The 23,022-nt window shown below is 43.7% G+C and overlaps 4 protein-coding genes across 4 annotated transcripts; 3 read left to right on the forward strand and 1 right to left on the reverse strand.

Annotated features, from left to right (window-relative positions):
• Positions 1-5,202, forward strand: LOC311116821 (4-aminobutyrate aminotransferase, mitochondrial-like; the record flags this gene model as incomplete). The annotated part of the gene is made up of 14 exons (XM_084191856.1): positions 1-176; positions 730-759; positions 1,011-1,128; positions 1,271-1,320; positions 1,406-1,486; positions 1,728-1,820; positions 1,915-1,977; positions 2,082-2,145; positions 2,307-2,455; positions 2,715-2,852; positions 3,202-3,369; positions 3,548-3,694; positions 3,867-3,978; positions 5,081-5,202. Exons 1-14 carry the CDS (start codon positions 144-146, stop codon positions 5,200-5,202), a joined length of 1,368 nt encoding a protein of 455 aa, XP_084047982.1. The 5' UTR covers positions 1-143.
• Positions 5,203-5,694: 492 nt separating this feature from the next.
• On the reverse strand, positions 5,695-7,114 carry LOC311116822 (transmembrane protein 186-like). Its single transcript, XM_084191857.1, has 2 exons — positions 7,031-7,114; positions 5,695-6,714 (listed from the first exon to the last, which is right to left on the reverse strand). The coding sequence occupies exons 1-2, from the start codon at positions 7,031-7,033 to the stop codon at positions 6,019-6,021; spliced, it is 699 nt and encodes a 232-aa protein (XP_084047983.1). The 5' UTR covers positions 7,034-7,114; the 3' UTR covers positions 5,695-6,018.
• A 1,188-nt stretch (positions 7,115-8,302) lies between these two features.
• On the forward strand, positions 8,303-14,342 carry LOC311116826 (glycerophosphodiester phosphodiesterase 1-like). Its single transcript, XM_084191860.1, has 6 exons — positions 8,303-9,344; positions 9,583-9,758; positions 9,967-10,072; positions 10,794-10,886; positions 11,133-11,344; positions 13,501-14,342. Exons 1-6 carry the CDS (start codon positions 9,078-9,080, stop codon positions 13,646-13,648), a joined length of 1,002 nt encoding a protein of 333 aa, XP_084047986.1. The 5' UTR covers positions 8,303-9,077; the 3' UTR covers positions 13,649-14,342.
• An 882-nt stretch (positions 14,343-15,224) lies between these two features.
• On the forward strand, positions 15,225-22,368 carry LOC311116824 (4-aminobutyrate aminotransferase, mitochondrial-like). The gene is made up of 15 exons (XM_084191859.1): positions 15,225-15,820; positions 16,086-16,155; positions 17,670-17,699; positions 17,951-18,068; positions 18,221-18,270; positions 18,356-18,436; positions 18,678-18,770; positions 18,865-18,927; positions 19,032-19,095; positions 19,257-19,405; positions 19,665-19,802; positions 20,152-20,319; positions 20,498-20,644; positions 20,817-20,928; positions 21,729-22,368. The coding sequence occupies exons 4-15, from the start codon at positions 18,029-18,031 to the stop codon at positions 21,848-21,850; spliced, it is 1,227 nt and encodes a 408-aa protein (XP_084047985.1). The 5' UTR covers positions 15,225-15,820; positions 16,086-16,155; positions 17,670-17,699; positions 17,951-18,028; the 3' UTR covers positions 21,851-22,368.
• The last annotated feature ends 654 nt before the right edge of the window (positions 22,369-23,022 follow it).

Genomic DNA, 23,022 nt, shown 5'->3' on the forward strand with positions numbered 1-23,022 from the left:
TCTGATTGGATGTGTTTTTGGTGTTGGCACAAAACTTTATAACTCAAATAACCCATAGAATCTCGTTCACATTTTCCATAGGATACCGCCATCAACAAACAACAGGTAAAAGAGTTGAGGAAGTTGAGTTTGATGGTCCTTGTATGAAGACTGAGGTTCCAGGGCCCAGATCTAAGGTAACTCAATATGAACTCTCAACCATGCCACAGCTAGGACCAGATCTACTACGTTTATCGCACTTTTGCAAAGGCAAGAAAAGTGACACTCTTAAAGCCAGTTTTATTGGATTGTTTTTCATTCCCGTATGGAAAAAACAAGTGCAAGCTATGCACTACTGCAAATGCTTAGTAAATCTGTCCCTCACTATAATGTGCCAACTGTGTAGCAGTAAAAGTATTGTTGTCTGTTAGTTTACTCCAATCAGGGTAGGAGGGGTGGTAGGGGGAACAAACTATACATATATACAGTACCAGACAAAAGTTTGGACACACCTACTCATTCAAGGGTTTTTCTTTATTTTTACTATTTTTTATATTGTAGAATAATAGTGAAGACATCAAAACTATGAAATAACACATATGGAATCATGTCGGAACCAAAAAACTGTTAAACAAATCTTCAAATAGCCACCATTTGCCTTGATGACAGTTTTGCAAACTCTTGGCATTGGACATGGTTGTTTCTTAAGTACTGGTAGTATCCATTCATCTCTACTGTTGTTTTCTACAGATCCTAGCACGACAACTGGATGGGATTCAGGTTAGAAACGCACATAGCACGGCACTCAGATTTATATGATATAATATAAATGAAATGTCATGTCACTGGTAAAGGACTAAAAGAGAGGTGGTGAAGAGATCCACATCATGAAACACCTAGTTTATTCTCCTTGACCTCCTCTGTCCACAAGTCATATCATATCGGATTTGTATGATGATTCATGTGCAATGGCACCAGTGAAGATAGCCTCTTCTCTGTCCCCATTTGAACGTCTCTGTCCCCCTCTACAGAGTGTGGTCCAGGTGAACTTCTTCTGTGACTATGAGGAGAGTAAAGGTAACTACCTGGTGGACGTGGATGGGAACCGCATGCTGGATGTCTTCACCCAGATCGCATCCATACCCATAGGTGGGTATTCTATTCTATAGGACCCGGAGTTGTTCCTGGTCAGGTCACGTGGTCAGGAAGATCTCTTGGCCACAAGGATGAGTCAAAGCACTGAAAGACCCAAATACTTCAAATGTGAGTTTTTCCTCTCTGCGATTTCCAGGATACAATCACCCAGCACTCACAAAAGTCATGATGGATCCGAAGAATATGGTAAGCAGCAAAGTTGATCTTGAGAATTGAAAAACATTAGATTTGCCATTGATAACGTGTAACTATTTTCTACAATCTGTATCAGGGAACGTTTGTCAACCGACCAGCTCTTGGGATGATGCCACCAGAGCAATTCTCTGAGAAGCTTGTCAACGGCCTGATGGCAGTAAGTTTGATTTCAAATACACCTCGGAATATAACATCACAGTCTGTATAACACAATTACTAACCATGCATACATTTTCAAGACATATCAGTACACAGAGGACCACATTGGAAATATGTGTTGTATGATACTGTAATGTTTTATCCCCTGGACTTTGTACTTTATCAACTGATTCAAACCCAACAATAAATGGAGCTCAAGTGCTTACATGACTGGTGCGCTTCCTCCATTTGTCCACTAGGTGGCGCCCAAGGGCTTCAGCAGGGTACAGACCATGTCCTGCGGATCCTGCTCCAATGAGAACGCTTACAAAGCCATCTTCATCTGGTACAGAGTAAGGGCAGGACCATGGATAGTAACGCATTTATAAAGTGTATATTAAATATGGGCTTTATATATAGCAGGCTTTTATTCTATGTATTTCTTAGAACAAGATGAGAGGAACTCCGGAACCAACTCCCGAGGAAGTAAGAACCAGTGTCATCAACCAGGTAGGTTACTCACACTCCATCACAACTCTCCTGTTTGTAATTGAACCTTTTGTTATATAGGGCCAGCAATTTCTCAGTCTGGTGTTCTCTTGTTCTTTTTCCAGGTTCCTGGCTGCCCTGACCTGACTCTTCTGTCCTTCATGGGCGGATTTCACGGAAGAACTCTGGGTAAGACTTGAATATGTACTTACATAGTAATTACTTAGGCGTATACAGTCTGACTAGGGTACTGAGTGGGTACACAAAGTACTTCCAACTGGGATGTAGGTAATTGCAATGCCATACATAGGTTTTAGAGCCACGTAATATAAAGTCTCCTATTCTCCCAGGCTGCCTGGCCACCACTCACACCAAGGCCATCCAGAAGCTCGACGTGCCGTCTTTTGACTGGCCCATCGCCCCCTTCCCCCAGCTGAGGTACCCCCTGGACCAGTTCGAGAGGGAGAACGCACAGGAGGAGGCCCGTTGCCTGGAGGAGGTCTGAGTCTCTCTCTCTAGATACAGTATAATTTCTTCCTAATCTGCCCATCCAACTGACTCTCATCCATCTAACTTTCATCCATCCCTTTGACTCATCCCTCATTCCTACTCATCTTCCAACTCTTTTCATCCATCTGAAACTCATCCTTCTTTTTTTTTAAATTTTTCCATCTGAACTATCCTTTCTTTCTTTCTTCCCCCGACCCTCATTCTTGCCTCTATTCCTCTCATCCCTTGTTCAATCCCTCCCATCTCAGGCGGAGGACCTGATAGTGAAGTGGAATCAGAAGGGTCGGCACGTGGCAGGGGTGGTGATCGAGCCAATCCAGGCAGAGGGAGGGGATAACCACGCCTCCTTCGACTTCTACAGGAAGCTCAGGGAAATCACCAAGAAGGTACAGTAAGGATCCTTACTGGTTATAGACAGAGTACAGATCATCTGTATGGATATGAATCATACTGATAGTAACTTATTTGATTCTCTTGATTGTTAGTGAAAATGATCAAAATAGTAGATATTGAGTAGGATTCGTTTGATTGAGACTTGGTATAAGCCACCTACCAAGGTGTGTTTTGTCAAGTAATTATCTAAATACATTGACTGGTATATAATATGAAGCTATCAAGGTACACTCATCTAGAAATCAGTCCTGTACTGTGTAAGTACATTTTAACTAGTATTCTTATTACACAGGTCTCTAGTCATTTCAACCTACTGACCGTTGACCTCTGTGTGTCCGTCAGCATGGCTGTGCCTTCCTAGTGGATGAGGTGCAGACAGGGAGCGGGTCTACGGGGAAATTCTGGGCCCACGAGCACTGGGGATTGGACGACCCCGCTGACATCGTCTCCTTCAGCAAGAAGATGTTGACAGGAGGGTACTACCAGAAAGACGGCTTTCAGCCTGACAAGGTAGTGTGCGTGTGGTACTTTTGTATCAACCTTTTTACCGTATTTTCTTTATTTTCTGCTCTCTTCTTCTTTTCTCCTCTTCTTCTCTCCTCCTCTCTTCTTATTCTCTCCTCTCTTTCTCTTCTTCTCTCCTCTCTTCTTCTCTCTTCTTCTCTCCTCTCTTTCTCTTCTTCTCCAGCCGTTCAGGATCTTCAACACGTGGCTTGGAGACCACACTAAGAACCTGTTGCTGACAGAGGTCATAAAGGTCATCAAGACAGAGAACCTGCTGGACCAGGCCAAGAGGTCAGGCAAGGTCATGCTGGAGGGACTCTACGACCTACAGGTGAGTTAGGGTCAAAGGTTAGGAGTCACTGTTAGTGGAGTGAAGAATGGTCACTGTTTAATATGTACTGTATTTGTGTTATAAGTAGAGGGAGAGTGGTCGTTTGTAGTTTGTGTGTATGTTTTGTGTATGTGTAACATAGCATGCATCACCCCGCTCCTCTCTCTTCCAGGATAAGTACCCCCACCTGCTCAGTAGAGCGAGGGGCATCGGGACGTTCTGTGCCATCGATGTTAAGGATGAAGACACACGCAACAGCCTCATCCTCAAGGCCAGGAATAAGGGTAAGAGTCTTAGCATGTAGCACTGGCCAGGTATAAGGGTAGGACTCTCAGCATGTAGGATGTGATGAATCATCTAGGCCAGGAATAAGGGCAGGACTCTCAGCATGTAGGATGTGATGAATCCTCTAGGCCAGGAATAAGGGTAGGACTCTCAGCATGTAGGATGTGATGAATCATCTAGGCCAGGAATAAGGGTAGGACTCTCAGCATGTAGGATGTGATGAATCCTCTAGGCCAGGAATAAGGGTAGGACTCTCAGCATGTAGGATGTGATGAATCCTCTAGGCCAGGAATAAGGGTAGGACTCTCAGCATGTAGGATGTGATGAATCCTCTAAATCAAATCAAATTGTATTTGCCACATGCGCCAAATACAACAGGTGTAGACCTTACAGTGAAATGCTTACTTACAAGCCCTTAACCAACAATGCAGTTTTAAGAAAAAAAGTGAAGTAAAAAATAGATAGGTACAAAATAATTAAAGAGCAGCAGTAAAATAAAAGAACAGTAGGGAGGCTATATACAGGGGGTACCGGTACAGAGTCAATGTGCGGGGGCACAGGTTAGTCCAGGTAATTGAGGTAATATGTACATGTGGGTAGAGTTAAAGTGACTATGCATAGATAATAAACAGAGTAGCAGCAGCGTAAAAGAGGGGGTGGGGTGGGGTAAGACTCTTAGTATGTAGGATGTGATGAATCCTCTAGGCCAGGAATAAGGGTATGACTCTTAGCGTAGTCCCCTGTAGCTCAGTTGGTAGAGCATGGCACTTGCAACGCCAGGGTTGTGGGTTCGTTTCCCACGGGGGGCCAGTATGAAAATGTATGCACTCACTAACTGTAAGTCGCTCTGGATAAGAGCGTCTGCTAAATGACTAAAATGTAAATGTAATTAATAAACTAAAAGAATAACAAGACTATCAATTTAGCAAGATTATCAAATTATTCAAGGGTATGCTGGACAATATACAGCATAAGAATCTTTACTAGCTTAGTATTGATAAGGTACATCCATATCACTTACATTCAATAGTACTATCAAGTGAATCGTTGAATTGTTAGTAAAGAATGAATACTATTTATGGCGTTGTTTTGTTGTTCCAGGTGTGGTTCTAGGGGGCTGTGGAACCCAGTCTATCCGGTTCCGACCAGCTCTAGTGTTCAAGGAACACCATGCTCATCTCTTCCTGGATATCTTTAATGACGCTATCGCTGAGCTCAAGTAGAGAGTCTACACAGGAATCCATGGAGGCCCTGCTCAAACAGACCCATACACTGTCAATCTGCATTAAAGAGGTTGACTCTCCTCCAACAAATGTATTTATAAAACCCTTTTTACATCAGCAGATGTCACAAAGTGCTTATACAGAAACCCAGCCTAAAACTCCAAAGAGCAAGCAATGGAAATGTAATAGCACGGTGGCTAGGAAAAACTCCCTAGAAAGGCTGGAACCTCGGAAGACACCAAGAGGAACCAGTCCTCTTCTGGCTGTGCTGGGTGGTGATTAAGGGTACATGGGCATTAAAGCCAGATGATTCTTCCAAGATGTTCATAGATGACCAGCAGGGTATACACTCCTGTATATTCTTCACGCCAATGCTTTAAGAAAATGATTTCCATAAGTGAATGTGGGCTGATTGATTGCAATGGACTTTCTAAAGGTCAAATAACTGTAGACATTTTTTGTATAGGGTATTTTGTGTACTGTACCTTAAAATAAATTATCAGGGTGTATTTATTGAAGGTTGTGAGTCTGAGCAGTTGTCCAATACAAATGTCACGGTTTCTTTTGGCCACACACAGTAGTCAAGAAATGGGGCAGAACAGACTGCAGTATATGTAGGGAGTCATCTCTTTAGCTGCTGAATATGCAACATTTCAAATGCTCACAAAAACACAAAATACCCTTTTCACACTACTGTGTCGAACCGAACTGTGCTGGCTTGGATGTTTGGTGGAACTATGGTGGATGCATAACCAGGCCGGCTTGGTTTGGCTGGGCTCTGTTGGGCTTAGTAGTCTGCAAAGCCCTATAAAAACATCAAATCAAAGTCCCAAACACTTTCTCAAAGGCCTGCCTATCCACCACACGTCCCAGTCTAGTGGAGAAGTACAGCGTCTCAGAACTACTATATCGCTTCAACCTCAATATAGTCTCCCCTATGGAGTCCCCAGTGTCCCCCAGAGTCATAACGTCCATCACGGGCAGATACACGTCATTCCTCCGTCCCCAGAACGTCAGGTGAGACACTTTCAGCGTCGTCTGGGACTCATCCAGGTACATCATCCCAACGACGCGTCTCAGGTAGTGACTAGCTGAGTAGAGCATTACGGCGGCGAACGCCGCTATCCCCGTACTGTAGCTAACCAGTAGGTACGAAGCATCTCCTTGGGAATACATGTAGTAGACAGGCGGGAGTAAGAGCATGGTGATTCCGGTTTGGAGCAGTTTGAGTCTGGAGACCGTTCTGAGGACTTTGATGTGAGGTAAGGAGTAGATGAGGTTGTACTTTTGTGTGGATAAGTCAGAGTATTTGGTGAGAGCAGTGAGGTGGGGGGATGGGGGTACTGGGTAGCTGTGTTGGATACTAAGCGTCCATCTTGGGTCCAGTCGGGTGAGTCCATGGGGTTGTGGGCCACAGAGTAGCGACCTTGAGCTGCCTCTCAACACACAGTATCCTCTGCAGTGGGCCAGCACATGGTAGGCCAGCTGAGGGAAGAGTGTTGTAGACCTATGCTGTGGGATAGAGAGAGAGGGTATTGATAGCCAGAGACGGGCAGAGAGCAACAGATGGAGAGACATGAGAAATATAAAACTACTTTGTTTTTGTTTAAACTACAAGCTGTTTAGAGAGCAAGAAGTCACACAACAGATAACCGATGATGTACCTGCATCCTCATTCATCCAATTTATTCTAACAGTATTCTATTCTGTTTTACTCTATTCTATTTCACTGGCTATCCAACTGACAGCTAGTCTAATGTTGAGTCAAACGACAATAAGAAATAACTAATTTACCAACCATGTATACATATACTCAGACACAACTTACCATTTTTGCTGGCTTCAATCTTGCAAAATATGTGAGAAAACATATCAGGAAGGTATAATTCACGCTGTTTGCCAGCTGGCTAGGTCAGACCTTGCACTCTGGCACAGGAAGTAAATTACGCAGTGTTCCAAATTGTTCCAAGAGCAATTCCGCCCTCTTGTGGGCACAGTGAGATAAGGTCAAAATAAAGTATTTGTGCAATTGCTTTTATCTTTAATATTCATAAATGTGAACAATAATTATTTTTGAAAAGCATGATATTTATGGAACAAGTCAGTTACATTTTTTTAATTTGTTTTACTTTAGGTTCCACAAAACTATTAAAATAGAAAGTGGAAGGTCCTATATGACAGTTATGAGGCAACAATGTTGCTGTTTGATCATGTGAATAGGATGTTGTGAAACTACGCGAACGATTTCAAATGTAGCCACTGAATTATTTTGTGGGTTGCTTTTTACAGTGATGCCAATTTAGCAATTTTGTTGCTAGATTTAGCAACTTTTCAGACTACCCTGGCAACTTTTTTTTCAAACAGCACCTAGCAACAAATTTAGCTACTTTTAAAAATGTATTTGGAACTATTACCAACTTTTGAAAGGTGACTCAACCGCTCAAATGAACGCATTTTACCTCTTAATGACACAAAAACGATTTTCTCTGTCACACACTTTGCCTGGCTGCAAAAGTGCTTTGTGAGTGACGTCAGAAGCCGGCGCTCAACTCGTGCACAGGCAGCAGCAGGCCAGCCAAGCAGCACAACAACCTGGAGAGAGCTGGAGAGAGATGCCTAGCGCACGCATCATTATTTGAGTTAAGTTGCTTGTTCAATAAGATAGCATATATACCTTGTTATTAGCTTGTACCTATAATTGTCGATCAGTTAGGTAGCATGTTAACTAACTACCAATACACTGCTTAAAACTATAATTGTTCAGAATGTGTAGGTTTACTAGTTAATAAGAAAATAAATAAAATGTAATTGTTCAATAATGTGTAATGTGTAATTGTTCAATAATTCAATGTGTTGTGTTTAAAAGTAAAAATATCTGCTCATATAAAATGTGTTGTGTGTATATTACTTTTACAAATAAAAATCTGTGATAATAAACAAACAAATCTAAACTAACAAATGTCAAATCATATTTGTCGCAGAGATGGCCAGTCAATTTGAGTAACGTTATGTGTGTTCTACGTAATGACGCAGTTTTACGCTATTGCGTAATGATGTCATCGCGTCATTTAGCAACAAATCGATCTGCCTCTAGCAACTTCCCCTGAAGAAGAGATGGCAGGAGCAGTGGAATAGAAATATTAAGGGAAGGCTTTATTTCAAGTACAGAGGAAAGTCGGGGAGGGGAGGACGGCAGGAGGGGACAGGAGAGAGGAGGCTATTTTTACAAGATCAAGGGTGGGACACAGCCAGTTGAATAAGTCATTAAACGTGATAGGAAAGCATCCATGAGGAAAGTGTGATTATTGTCAGGAAATAGAGACTGTGGAGCATGTATTGCTAAAGTGTGGGCAGTATCAGAGGGAAAGAGAAAGGATGAGATTTAGTATGAGGGAGAAGGGGATACAGGATATTAGTTTAAAGAGTATATTGAGTAGAGCGTCATTAGATATAGTCTCAAATATTTTGTAAACTTTTTTAAGAGAAACGGGGTTGGCAGGTAGTATTTAATTTATTCCTGTCTCTGGCCCACACTCCAGTACGGTAGGAAGCGGAAATGCACCATAACGTTGTATGTCAACCGCCGATAAACCCCACTGAAGAAGAAGAAGAAGAACTTCCTCCTGAAAATTAGTTGGCAACACTGCTTCTGCATAGACTGAAGAAGGAATGACAAGACCATCTTCGGTGGAGTCCTGAGTGCCGGTCTTCCAAAGAAGTGTCACTGCTTACAGCCAACTTGAACAATATTGAGACACCTTTCCAAGCTTCGTTGGCCTATTAATAAATGGTAACTTTATGACAGTGTTCATGCACTGTTGTCTGTCTACACCGCAGAATTGTGAGTCAGGTGACCGTATGGACTCGGCGCAAAAATGCTGCAACTCGGAGACGAAATCGCCCTATTCTCGGTGGTGTTCGTGGTCGTTCTCCTCGGAACCCGGAGCCCGATATGGTCCACCGCCCTCACCGCCTGCCTCTATGCCTTTTTGATCATGTTCCGTTTTCCCCAAGTCCCGACCAGCCAGGCCAGACAGGTGCTTCGGCCCGCCAAGAACGCTGCTTCCGGTGGGGTGTCCCTGGTCGCTCACCGGGGTGGAGGGCATGATGCGCCGGAGAATACCATGGCTGCTATCCGGGAGGTGAGTCAGGAAGTCGAGGAGAGAAGTATTTGTTCAACAAGGATTCGTGGTTCTTGAAAGCCACAAGATTCTCTCTTGCTCGCTCTCCCCCTACCCAGCCTCCAGATGATTCTGTCAAACCTTCAGTTGGCATATAGTGGAGACCCAGTCAAGCACTACATTGCTTCACTACATGCCATGTCCTTTTCCTTTTCTAACCCCGTCTCATCTCCCTCTCTCTCTCTCTCTGCATCTCTAGGCCCATAAGAACGGGGCGACAGGCGTAGAGCTGGACTTAGAGTTCACATCAGATGGAGTTCCTATTCTGATGCACGATGAGACAGTAGACCGAACCACCAACGGGTCGGGACCCCTCACACAGCTGAGCTTCTCTGAGCTCAGTAAACTGGACGCTGCCGCTAAGCACCGGCTCAGGTGAGTGGAAAGAGAGGAAGAGAGAGCTGCAGTGATACTGTAGGACACCTCCGGTCCTGGAGGTCGCAGTGTGTGCATGTTTTTGTTCCCAACACTAAAACACATATTCAAATAAATAACTGATCATGGTTTAAATTGAATTCTGTGCTTATTAGTTAGCTGGGACAAGGCCAATGATGACATGGTATGTGTTATGTGGCCCCTACAGTGACAAGTTCCAGGGAGAGAAGGTCCCCACTCTGCAGGAGGCTGTGGAGGAATGCATCAAACTGCAGCTCACCATCTACTTTGATGTCAAAGGTCACCCAGATGAGGTACAGCTAATCAGAAGCCTCTGATAAAGATTTTTGTTAATGTACACAGTTTCACTCTACTGAATTCTTCTTGATACTTCTCTTGTTTGCTGTTAAACAGTACACTTTTAGACGAGTCGTGGACTAGCTAGGCCCATTGAATGCCTGTTGTTTTAGTCAGTGGTCCACTTGAGTTCAAGAAACGGAGAAGTGAGAGCAGACATCTAACTCAGTGGTTCCCAAACTATTTCACTTGGGGAACATCTTTTGCAGTTTTAAAGCTCATTTTCTGCAATTCTACACATTTAGCCTTGTCTTATGTGTGTTCATGTGATATCTGAGTGACTCAAACGTTAACAAAATCAATGGGATAAAAAACTATTTCTGACAAGTTATAAATAGCTCTCTAAGGTCTGCAATGACTGACATGACAAGAGGAAATCTGCTGATGCACTACCCAATTTCGAAATTGCACTTTGTGCATTCTACTATTACAACTTTCAACAGTAAGTTGAAATCCCGACTGAGTTCCTTTTTTTGGGGGGGGGGGGGGATCTGCACCAACCCGCCGACCCCTTTGCACGCCCCACAGTTTGTGAACCACTGATCTAACTGACCACCAACAGTTGCTGGCTCACCAGTGGGTCTGAGAGGAACACGTACACAACTATACACACAGACTCTACAAACATACAGAAAGTGTATTAATGACTGTTTCATGTCTTCTCCTGTCCTCGGCCAGGCAGCGGCAGCCCTAAAGGAGATGTATCAGAAACACCCTGTCCTTTACAACACCAGCATCGTCTGTTCCTTTGAGCCCAAAGTCATCTACAGGGTAACCGTGGGCTGTTGGGGTGACAAGGGGATACTAGTGGGCTGTCTGTCTATAGGTACTGGGTTAGATGTGTCTATCTCTCTGTATTTCCATGAAATGGAAGCCATTTTCATTTTCAGCTTCACTATGAAAAGAAAATTATATTACAGATAGACATTTGAAAGGTCGACATGATAAACTCGTAGTAAAATCCCTTCTCTCTCGCTCGCTCTCTCTTGCTCTCTCTCCATTGACCCCTGACCCCAGATGCGTCAGGCTGACCCGGAAGTGGTGACGGCGCTGACCCACCGGCCATGGAGCCTGTGTCGGTTGGGTGACGGCACGCCGCGCTTCTCGTCGCTATGGAAACACCACTGGATGCAGGCGCTAGACGTGATAGTGGACTGGGCCCACCACCACCTGCTCTGGAACCTCTGTGGCGTTTCCGCCTTCCTGGTGCAGAAGAACTTCATATCACCGTGAGTCACCTCTGGCTATTCAGAGTCCAAAATAGCTCCCGATTCCTTATATAGTGCACTACATTTCAAGTTTTAATGTCACGTGCAGAAGTACAGTGAAAAGCACTTATCCCAACAATGCAGTTATCAATACCAATGTAGAACAAAAACACACAAGAAAACTTGAAGTAAGAAGATCAAGAGAACGTAAGTAAGCTATACAGGGTCAGTTCCAATACCATACTTACAATGTGCAGGGATACTGGATCGATAGAGGTAGATATGTATAGGGGTAAGGTGACTAGGTATCAGGATATATCATAAACAGTGTAGCAGCAGTGTATATGATGATTATGTGGGTGTGCGTGTAGAGTCAATATAAATGTGTGTGTTGGAGTGTCAGTGTGAGTGAGTGTGTAGAGTCCTGTGAGTGTGCATAAAGACAGTGCAAAAAATATAAAAATACAAGGGTCAATGCAGATAGTCCGTGTAGCCATTTTGTTAGCTATTTAGCAGTCTTATGGCTTGGGGATAGAAGCTGTTCAGGAGCCTGTTGGTGTCAGACTTGATGCACCGGTACAGCTTGGTGTCAGACTTGATGCACCGGTACAGCTTGGTGTCAGACTTGATGCACCGATACAGCTTGGTGTCAGACTTGATGCACTGGTACAGCTTGCCATGCGGAAGCAGAGAGAACAGTATGGCTTGGGTGGCTGGAGTCTTTAATGATTTTCCGGGCCTTTCTTTTTTTTTAATGTTTTTTTTTTTTTTACAATATAAAACATTCACATACAAACGACATCATCAATGACATCACACCTGCCCAGACCCACATGCTCACACCCCCATCTCCAGCGCCCGCATCACTCTCCGCCACATGGCCTCAAACTGCACCATTTTGTTTCTCTCTGTCGCCCACGCAGATAGCAAAGCGTTTGACCTTTCCATTGTGTTAACGACAGAGGATTGGTTGATTTACAGTTTTTAAGTATACGTTTTTTCAAGATAATTGACGAGGCCTTCCTTTCACACCGCCTGATATAAAGGCCCTGGATGGCAGGGAGCTCGGCCCCAGTGATGTACTGGGATGTCCGCACCAGCCTCTGTAGCGCCACGTGATCGACGGCGGTGCAGTTGCCAAACCAAGCAGTGATGCAGCCAATCAAGATGCTCTCAATGGTGCAGCTGTATAACTTTTTGTGGATTTGAGGGCCCATGCCAAATCTTTTCAACCTCCTGAGGGGGAAGAGGCGCTGTTGTGCCTTTTTCACGACTGTGTGTGTGGCCCATTTTAAGGCCTTAGTGATTTGGACACTGAGGAACTTGAAGCTCTCAACCCTTTCCTGTAGTCCACGATCAGCTCCTTGGTCTTACTGACGTTGAGGTAGAGGTTGTTGTTCCGGCACCACACTGCCAGTTCACTGACCTCCTTCTTGTAGGCTTCATCATCGTCGCCGGTGATCAGGCCTACCACCGTCGTGTCGTAAGCAAACTAGATGATGGTGTTGGAGTCGTGCGCGGCCACACAGTCGTGGGTGAACAGGGAATACAGGCGGGGACTGAACACAAGCATTTGACCAGGGCCCATATGTCCATTCCCTATATAGTGCACTACTTTAGACCTCTATATAATGACATGATTCCGCTTTAAGTAGCGATGTCTCCTCTGATGAAACAAAAGGTTTGCTGCTCTAGCCCTTATGTACTGCTGCTTTGTTGTTACTACACATCGCCACGGTTACCCACATCGTTAGTTGTTTGAAGTGTACACACCCTCAATTGCTCGCGGAAATGCCTCTAACTTCCTTCATACTGGACACAGAGACAATAACATTTTATCCACGAGTTCATAGGGGGTGTGTGTGTGCCCCGTAATTGGGGAGGATGGGCACGTGGTAATGGCTGGAGTGGAATGGTATCAACAACATCAAACATGTGGTTTCCATGTGTTTGATGCCATTCCATTCGCTCCGTTCCAGCCATTATGATGTACCGTCCTCCCCTCAGCAGCCTCCACTGCATGAGGTCATCTGACTCTTGGGAAGTAGATAAAGGACTAAAATCACAAAGTATACCTTTATTATGCAACATCTCATTTTACATAACATGTATTGATTTGATTGATCTGATTGCCCATTGATTCCTTATTGACTTTCTCTTCTCTCTTCCATCTCCAGGGACTATGTCCAGTACTGGGCCCAGAGAGGGGTTGAGGTGGTGGGCTGGACGGTCAACACAGCTGAGGAGAAACAATACTACCAGGAGATACTCAACGTCAGCTACATCACTGACAGCCTACTGGAGGACTGTGATCCTCACTACTGAACACAGTGGACGGACATCACACACACAGAAACATGCGCAAAACACACACACTGAAGCGAGTTAAAACCCCATATTGGACAGGAGGACACATACTGTTTAACCCTGTATTACTTAACTTACTGTGTATTGTATCTTGTATGCCCGAGACATAATACAAATATTCAGTCCAATACAAATATTCAGTCCGATACAAATATTCAGTCCAATACAATAGCCTTCAAATGACAGGGAGACTTCATTTAGTGAACAACATGTCTCCATGTACTGTAATCACCAACTCAGGAGTGCACCTACTGCAGCCCACTGTACAGTTACATTTTAGTCATTTAGCAGACGCTCTTATCCAGAGCCACTTATAGTAGTGAGTGCATACATTTTCATAATGGTCCCCCGTGGGAATCAAACCCACAACCCTGACGTTGCAAGCGCTATGCTCTACCAACTGAGCCACACGGGACCCACAGTTTATACATATGTCATGGTTTTGAATCATTACCATTCCAATTGTCAAGGATCTGTGCTACAATGAACGCTGTATTCTCACACAGTGCAATAATGTGCTTTAACTGAAATAAGGAACAGTCTGTGGGCAACCAACCAGCCTTCCAATGAAATACTAACCTAATAAGATGCATTAACTTGGATGAAATAATCTTATAGGAATGGGAAAATAAAAAAGGACAGTAAGGATGAAGTATATTTGTTCAGCTTCTCTCTCTAGCTGTCCTCATGCAGTGTCCACCATATTGTTTCAACCCTCTGCCTCATGCTTTCTCCTCACCTCTTAAAACAACGTAAGCAAAGTCTGGTGCTGAGGCTACTAACAGTGTTCAATGACTATGTACATAGGGCAGCAGTCTCTAAGGTGCAAGGCTGAGTACCGGGTGGTAGCCGGCTAGTAACAGTGAGTAAAGTTCAGGGCAGGGTACTGGGCCGAGGCCTGCTAGTGGTTTCAATCTCTCCGTCCCAGCTTTGATGCACCTGTACTGTCTCTGCCTTCTAGATGGTAGTGGGGTGAACAGGCTCTGGCTCAGGTGATTGAGGTCCTTGATGATAGAGGCAGGATTAGGGTTAGTCCCATACATTGACCTATATAGAGCAGATGTATCCTAGTGTAGGGGGCAGGGTGAAGCCTAGGTAGACTAGTATTACCCTGGTTAAGCCTGTCTGAGCCTCCTCTTTTCACTGGCGAGCTTCAGTTACCAAACATGTCTTGTCTGTCTTACATATGTTCTGACTCCCAATATGTATTTTGAACATATATACTAGGCTATTGCACAACCACCAAAACGCATGCCTTATACTAACAGCCTATGGCTGTGTTTGCATAATGACTCATGATAAATCAGAGAACATTTGTGGTTGATTTTTTATTTATTTCAGAAATCTGATTTAACTTCTCCATTTCATTCCAAATGTTAAACCTGATCATCGTGAATAGGCATCAAATCTCCACGTGCTCGGATTACCAGGTGATAGGTCAGCAGTAGTGCGTTCTGAAGGGCGCTCCTCCTTTAAAACGGCGACGGTTGGGGGCGTGTAGTGACATGACCGGGGTGCCCATGACGGTCCTATCAGTGTCCTGATGAAATCATGTGTGCGGTGTTACTGTCATTGTATGATAGGGTTGTCTCTCACAAAGGGGAATTTAATCAATATAACTAACAGTATTTTCTATTCAAAAACATTGATCGGAAGGGTTGGAGTTTCTTCTCCAACAGACACTTGAATTCCATATCAGTATTGATTCACGATTCACCTTGGTTAACCTATTGGCTATACCCTTGAAGCACCAGCAGACGGCCTCTTTAACCAAACATATGCTTATTCGTAGCAGCGACGGTCACAGCACAGCACAGGAGCACGTTGCAGTACCGAGATCGCTTAACCGAACCGGAGACGTAGGCTACGTAGCACGGAGCAGCTGACTTGGAAAAGCAGGCGCTATAATTTTCCCACCGTGGCTGCGTCGAGAGAACTCGGCCAAAAAGTGGGTTGCTTTAAAGACCACCACGGTATTTGGAGTCGACACATTTTAGGCTATCACATCACTTCCGACTTGTTTGAAGATAACTCACTTATCTTTCCTTCGCAACACTGAAGTTCTCGGCTTTCACATGATGTACACTATTACTAGAGGTCCCAGTAAACTTGTTACACAGCGCAGGACAGGTGAGCATCAATTATGTATTTTTTTATTCTCCAATCCAATTATGTATTGCCTATATTATTGATATTATCGATAAAAGCCTTCGAGTCATGTCAATAAAGCAGTTGTGCACTTTTCAAAACCTATATCATGAACATGGAACTGTGTTTAATTGAACCTAGGCCTATATGTTACATTCGATTAGATCTGTCGGATTCAAAATCATATTTTAATGACAAGCATACATGTTGTGATCAGTGCAACATTGCTATTCTATTTCCATTTCAGGTCCCACGCAGCAAATTGAGAATAAAACCAACGACTTGAAGCTCAAACCGACCCCCTGGTTATCCTCAAAGTAAGTTGCCATATTGCATTACTTTAGGCCTATCATTTATCATAATCATATCAAGAAGCGCGAGCAAACCAGTCAGCTGAAGATTCCATGGTATGTGTGTGGCGTATAGTGGAAAAACATGATCATGTAACGTTGTTTCCACTATCATTTTTGTAGTACGTCACGATTCACGGAATTTAATCTTAGAACGTTCGTTATCCTGTATTTTACTGCAATATAGTATCGATACACCGAGAAGCTACATTGTGTCGTTGAAGTGTCATTGCAACGTTTTCTCCATTCTTCGGAAACGGTCTGACCTTGCGAGGTTAGCTGACAGGCTTGCTGGCTAGCAGCGCGTGCTAACTTTGTCCATTTGTTTATTGTCCAAACGCAGTAGAGAAACATTGCACCATTTTTGAACAGCCGTTCGAACGTGGGGAATCGGTCAGTGGTTACATTGTAGCCAGTGTAGAACTATGGGCAATATAAGAACGTAGCATGCGTTCAAAGTAGAATATGCCTCGCGCGGTCTGTAAGGACACACGGTTAAGTTTAGCAATGGGGCATTTGGTTGAGTAAGCAAGCATTTTGCCCTGTCATATACGTTGGTATATTTTCAATACAGGATCAAATGCATTCATACAATGTAGCCTAATGCACGCGTGTTACATAATGCCATAGTCATTCAATCGTTTCCTGGGAATCACTCCGCACAGACTTTTATAATCCGTCTCTGTTGTCTCCATAGCAACGTCATTGTGTACGGAAGTAGGTACAGCGGATTCCCACCAATCCTTACATTTCTATGGTAGCAGAGTGGGCATGACATGCTATCTGGGGAGAAGAGAATTCCTGAATATTATAGACACCACCACTGAACCTCTAGGCTAGATATGCAAAGTACTAAATGCAAAGTACATTGTATCAGTATATGTACTTATCTATCCAGTGCAGTTGGGACAGCGGTCGGTTGTGAGTGAATGTATCAATGTCCTCTATGTTTTTAGTGTATGCACTTTTGCAAAGGCAAGAAAAGTGACACTCTTAAAGCCAGTTTTATTGGATTGTTTTTCATTCCCGTATGAAAAAAACAAGTGCAAGCTATGCACTACTGCAAATGCTTAGTAAATCTGTCCCTCACTATAATGTGCCAACTGTGTAGCAGTAAAAGTATTGTTGTCTGTTAGTTTACTCCAATCAGGGTAGGAGGGATGGTAGGGGGAACAAACTATACATATATACAGTACCAGTCAAAAGTTTGGACACACCTACTCATTCAAGGGTTTTTCTTTATTTTTACAATTTTTATATATTGTAGAATAATAGTGAAGACATCAAAACTATGAAATAACACATTTGGAATCATGTAGGAACCAAAAAACTGTTAAACAAATCAAAATATATTTTATATTTGAGATTCTTCAAATAGCCACTATTTGCCTTGATGACAGTTTTGCAAACTCTTGGCATTGGACATGGTTGTTTCTTAAGTACTGGTAGTATCCATTAATCTCTACTGTTGTTTTCTACAGATCCTAGCACGACAACTGGATGGGATTCAGGTTAGAAACACACATAGCACGGCACTCAGATTTATATGATATAATATAAATGAAATGTCATGTCACTGGTAAAGGACTAAAAGAGAGGTGGTGAAGAGATCCACATCATGAAACACCTAGTTTATTCTCCTTGACCTCCTCTGTCCACAAGTCATATCATATCGGATTTGTATGATGATTCACGTGCAATGGCACCAGTGAAGATAGCCTCTTCTCTGTCCCCATTTGAACGTCTCTGTCCCCCTCTACAGAGTGTGGTCCAGGTGAACTTCTTCTGTGACTATGAGGAGAGTAAAGGTAACTACCTGGTAGACGTGGATGGGAACCGCATGCTGGATGTCTTCACCCAGATCGCATCCATACCCATAGGTGGGTATTCTATTCTATTCTACTCTATAGGACTCGGAGTTGTTCCTGGTCAGGTCACGTGGTCAGGAAAATCTCTTGGCCACAAGGATGAGTCAAAGCACTGAAAGACCCAAATACTTCAAATGTGAGTTTTTCCTCTCTGCGATTTCCAGGATACAATCACCCAGCACTCACAAAAGTCATGATGGATCCGAAGAATATGGTAAGCAGCAAAGTTGATCTTGAGAATTGAAAAACATTAGATTTGCCATTGATAACGTGTAACTATTTTCTACAATCTGTATCAGGGAACGTTTGTCAACCGACCAGCTCTTGGGATGATGCCACCAGAGCAATTCTCTGAGAAGCTTGTCAACGGCCTGATGGCAGTAAGTTTGATTTCAAATACACCTCGGAATATAACATCACAGTCTGTATAACACAATTACTAACCATGCATACATTTTCAAGACATATCAGTACACAGAGGACCACATTGTAAATATGTGTTCTATGATACTGTAATGTTTTATCCCCTGGACTTTGTACTTTATCAACTGATTCAAACCCAACAATAAATGGAGCTCAAGTGCTTACATGACTGGTGCGCTTCCTCCATTTGTCCACTAGGTGGCGCCCAAGGGCTTCAGCAGGGTCCAGACCATGTCCTGCGGATCCTGCTCCAATGAGAACGCTTACAAAGCCATCTTCATCTGGTACAGAGTAAGGGCAGGACCATGGATAGTAACGCATTTATAAAGTGTATATTAAATATGGGCTTTATATATAGCAGGTTTTTATTCTATGTATTTCTTAGAACAAGATGAGAGGAACTCCGGAACCAACTCCCGAGGAAGTAAGAACCAGTGTCATCAACCAGGTAGGTTACTCACACTCCATCACAACTCTCCTGTTTGTAATTGAACCTTTTGTTATATAGGGCCAGCAATTTCTCAGTCTGGTGTTCTCTTGTTCTTTTTCCAGGTTCCTGGCTGCCCTGACCTGACTCTTCTGTCCTTCATGGGCGGATTTCACGGAAGAACTCTGGGTAAGACTTGAATATGTACTTACATAGTAATTACTTAGGCGTATACAGTCTGACTAGGGTACTGAGTGGGTACACAAAGTACTTCCAACTGGGATGTAGGTAATTGCAATGCCATACATAGGTTTTAGAGCCACGTAATATAAAGTCTCCTATTCTCCCAGGCTGCCTGGCTACCACTCACACCAAGGCCATCCAGAAGCTTGACGTGCCGTCTTTTGACTGGCCCATCGCCCCCTTCCCCCAGCTGAGGTACCCCCTGGACCAGTTCGAGAGGGAGAACGCACAGGAGGAGGCCCGTTGCCTGGAGGAGGTCTGAGTCTCTCTCTCTAGATACAGTATAATTTCTTCCTAATCTGCCCATCCAACTGACTCTCATCCATCTAACTCTCATCCATCCCTTTGACTCATCCCTCATTCCTACTCATCTTCCAACTCTTTCCATCCATCTGAAACTCATCCTTCTTTTTTTTTTTTATTTTCCATCTGAACTATCCTTTCTTTCTTTCTTCCCCCGACCCTCATTCTTGCCTCTATTCCTCTCATCCCTCGTTCAATCTCTCCCATCTCAGGCGGAGGACCTGATAGTGAAGTGGAATCAGAAGGGTCGGCACGTGGCAGGGGTGGTGATCGAGCCAATCCAGGCAGAGGGAGGGGATAACCACGCCTCCTTCGACTTCTACAGGAAGCTCAGGGAAATCACCAAGAAGGTACAGTTAGGATCCTTACTGGTTATAGACAGAGTACATATCATCTGGATGGATATGAATCATACTGATAGTAACTTATTTGATTCTCTTGATTGTTAGTGAAAATGATCAAAATAGTAGATATTGAGTAGGATTCGTTTGATTGAGACTTGGTATAAGCCACCTACCAAGGTGTGTTTTGTCAAGTAATTATCTAAATACATTGACTGGTATATAATATGAAGCTATCAAGGTACACTCATCTAGAAATCAGTCCTGTACTGTGTAAGTACATTGTAACTAGTATTCTTATTACACAGGTCTCTAGTCATTTCAACCTACTGACCGTTGACCTCTGTGTGTCCGTCAGCATGGCTGTGCCTTCCTAGTGGATGAGGTGCAGACAGGGGGCGGGTCTACGGGGAAATTCTGGGCCCACGAGCACTGGGGATTGGACGACCCCGCTGACATCGTCTCCTTCAGCAAAAAGATGTTGACAGGAGGGTACTACCAGAAAGACGGCTTTCAGCCTGACAAGGTAGTGTGCGTGTGGTACTTTTGTATCAACCTTTTTACCGTATTTTCTTTATTTTATGCTCTCTTCTTCTTTTCTCCTCTTCTTCTCTCCTCCTCTCTTCTTATTCTCTCCTCTCTTTCTCTTCTTCTCTCCTCTCTTCTTCTATCTTCTTCTCTCCTCTCTTTCTCTTCTTCTCCAGCCGTTCAGGATCTTCAACACGTGGCTTGGAGACCACACTAAGAACCTGTTGCTGACAGAGGTCATAAAGGTCATCAAGACAGAGAACCTGCTGGACCAGGCCAAGAGGTCAGGCAAGGTCATGCTGGAGGGACTCTACGACCTACAGGTTAGTTAGGGTCAAAGGTTAGGAGTCACTGTTAGTGGAGTGAAGAATGGTCACTGTTTAATATGTACTGTATTTGTGTTATAAGTAGAGGGAGAGTGGTCGTTTGTAGTTTGTGTGTATGTTTTGTGTATGTGTAACATAGCATGCATCACCCCGCTCCTCTCTCTTCCAGGATAAGTACCCCCACCTGCTCAGTAGAGCGAGGGGCATCGGGACGTTCTGTGCCATCGATGTTAAGGATGAAGACACACGCAACAGCCTCATCCTCAAGGCCAGGAATAAGGGTAGGACTCTCAGCATGTAGGATGTGATGAATCCTCTAAATCTAAATACAATTTGCCACATGCGCCAAATACAACAGGTGTAGACCTTACAGTGAAATGCTTACTTACAAGCCCTTAACCAACAATGCAGTTTTAAGAAAAAAAGTGAAGTAAAAAATAGATAGGTATAAAATAATTAAAGAGCAGCAGTAAAATAAAATAACAGTAGGGAGGCTATATACAGGGGGTACCGGTACAGAGTCAATGTGCGGGGGCACAGGTTAGTCCAGGTAATTGGGGTAATATGTACATGTGGGTAGAGTTAAAGTGACTATGCATAGATAATAAACAGAGTAGCAGCAGCGTAAAAGAGGGGGTGGGGTGGGGTAAGACTCTTAGTATGTAGGATGTGATGAATCCTCTAGGCCAGGAATAAGGGCAAGACTCTTAGCGTAGTCCCCTGTAGCTCAGTTGGTAGAGCATGGCACTTGCAACGCCAGGGTTGTGGGTTCGTTTCCCACGGGGGGCCAGTATGAAAATGTATGCACTCACTAACTGTAAGTCGCTCTGGATAAGAGCGTCTGCTAAATGACTAAAATGTAAATGTAATTAATAAACTAAAAGAATAACAAGACTATCAATTTAGCAAGATTATCAAATTATTCAAGGGTATGCTGGACAATATACAGCATAAGAATCTTTACTAGCTTAGTATTGATAAGGTACATCCATATCACTTACATTCAATAGTACTATCAAGTGAATCGTTGAATTGTTAGTAAAGAATGAATACTATTTATGGCGTTGTTTTGTTGTTCCAGGTGTGGTTCTAGGGGGCTGTGGAACCCAGTCTATCCGGTTCCGACCAGCTCTAGTGTTCAAGGAACACCATGCTCATCTCTTCCTGGATATCTTTAATGACGCTATCGCTGAGCTCAAGTAGAGAGTCTACACAGGAATCCATGGAGGCCCTGCTCAAACAGACCCATACACTGTCAATCTACATTAAAGAGGTTGACTCTCCTCCAACAAATGTATTTATAAAACCCTTTTTACATCAGCAGATGTCACAAAGTGCTTATACAGAAACCCAGCCTAAAACTCCAAAGAGCAAGCAATGGAAATGTAATAGCACGGTGGCTAGGAAAAACTCCCTAGAAAGGCTGGAACCTCGGAAGACACCAAGAGGAACCAGTCCTCTTCTGGCTGTGCTGGGTGGTGATTAAGGGTACATGGGCATTAAAGCCAGATGATTCTTCCAAGATGTTCATAGATGACCAGCAGGGTATACACTCCTGTATATTCTTCACGCCAATGCTTTAAGAAAATGATTTCCATAAGTGAATGTGGGCTGATTGATTGCAATGGACTTTCTAAAGGTCAAATAACTGTAGACATTTTTTGTATAGGGTATTTTGTGTACTGTACCTTAAAATAAATTATCAGGGTGTATTTATTGAAGGTTGTGAGTCTGAGCAGTTGTCCAATACAAATGTCACGGTTTCTTTTGGCCACACACAGTAGTCAAGAAATGGGGCAGAACAGACTGCAGTATATGTAGGGAGTCATCTCTTTAGCTGCTGAATATGCAACATTTCAAATGCTCACAAAAACACAAAATACCCTTTTCACACTACTGTGTCGAACCGAACTGTGCTGGCTTGGATGTTTGGTGGAACTATGGTGGATGCATAACCAGGCCGGCTTGGTTTGGCTGGGCTCTGTTGGGCTTAGTAGTCTGCAAAGCCCTATAAAAACATCAAATCAAAGTCCCAAACACTTTCTCAAAGGCCTGCCTATCCACCACACGTCCCAGTCTAGTGGAGAAGTACAGCGTGTCAGAACTACTATATCGCTTCAACCTCAATATAGTCTCCCCTATGGAGTCCCCAGTGTCCCCCAGAGTCATAACGTCCATCACGGGCAGATACACGTCATTCCTCCGTCCCCAGAACGTCAGGTGAGACACTTTCAGCGTCGTCTGGGACTCATCCAGGTACATCATCCCAACGACGCGTCTCAGGTAGTGACTAGCTGAGTAGAGCATTACGGCGGCGAACGCCGCTATTCCCGTACTGTAGCTAACCAGTAGGTACGAAGCATCTCCTTGGGAAT

The sequence above is a fragment of the Coregonus lavaretus genome, assembly GCF_964263955.1.
Source record: "Coregonus lavaretus genome assembly, contig: HAP1_SCAFFOLD_6852, whole genome shotgun sequence".
NCBI lineage: Eukaryota > Metazoa > Chordata > Actinopteri > Salmoniformes > Salmonidae > Coregonus > Coregonus lavaretus.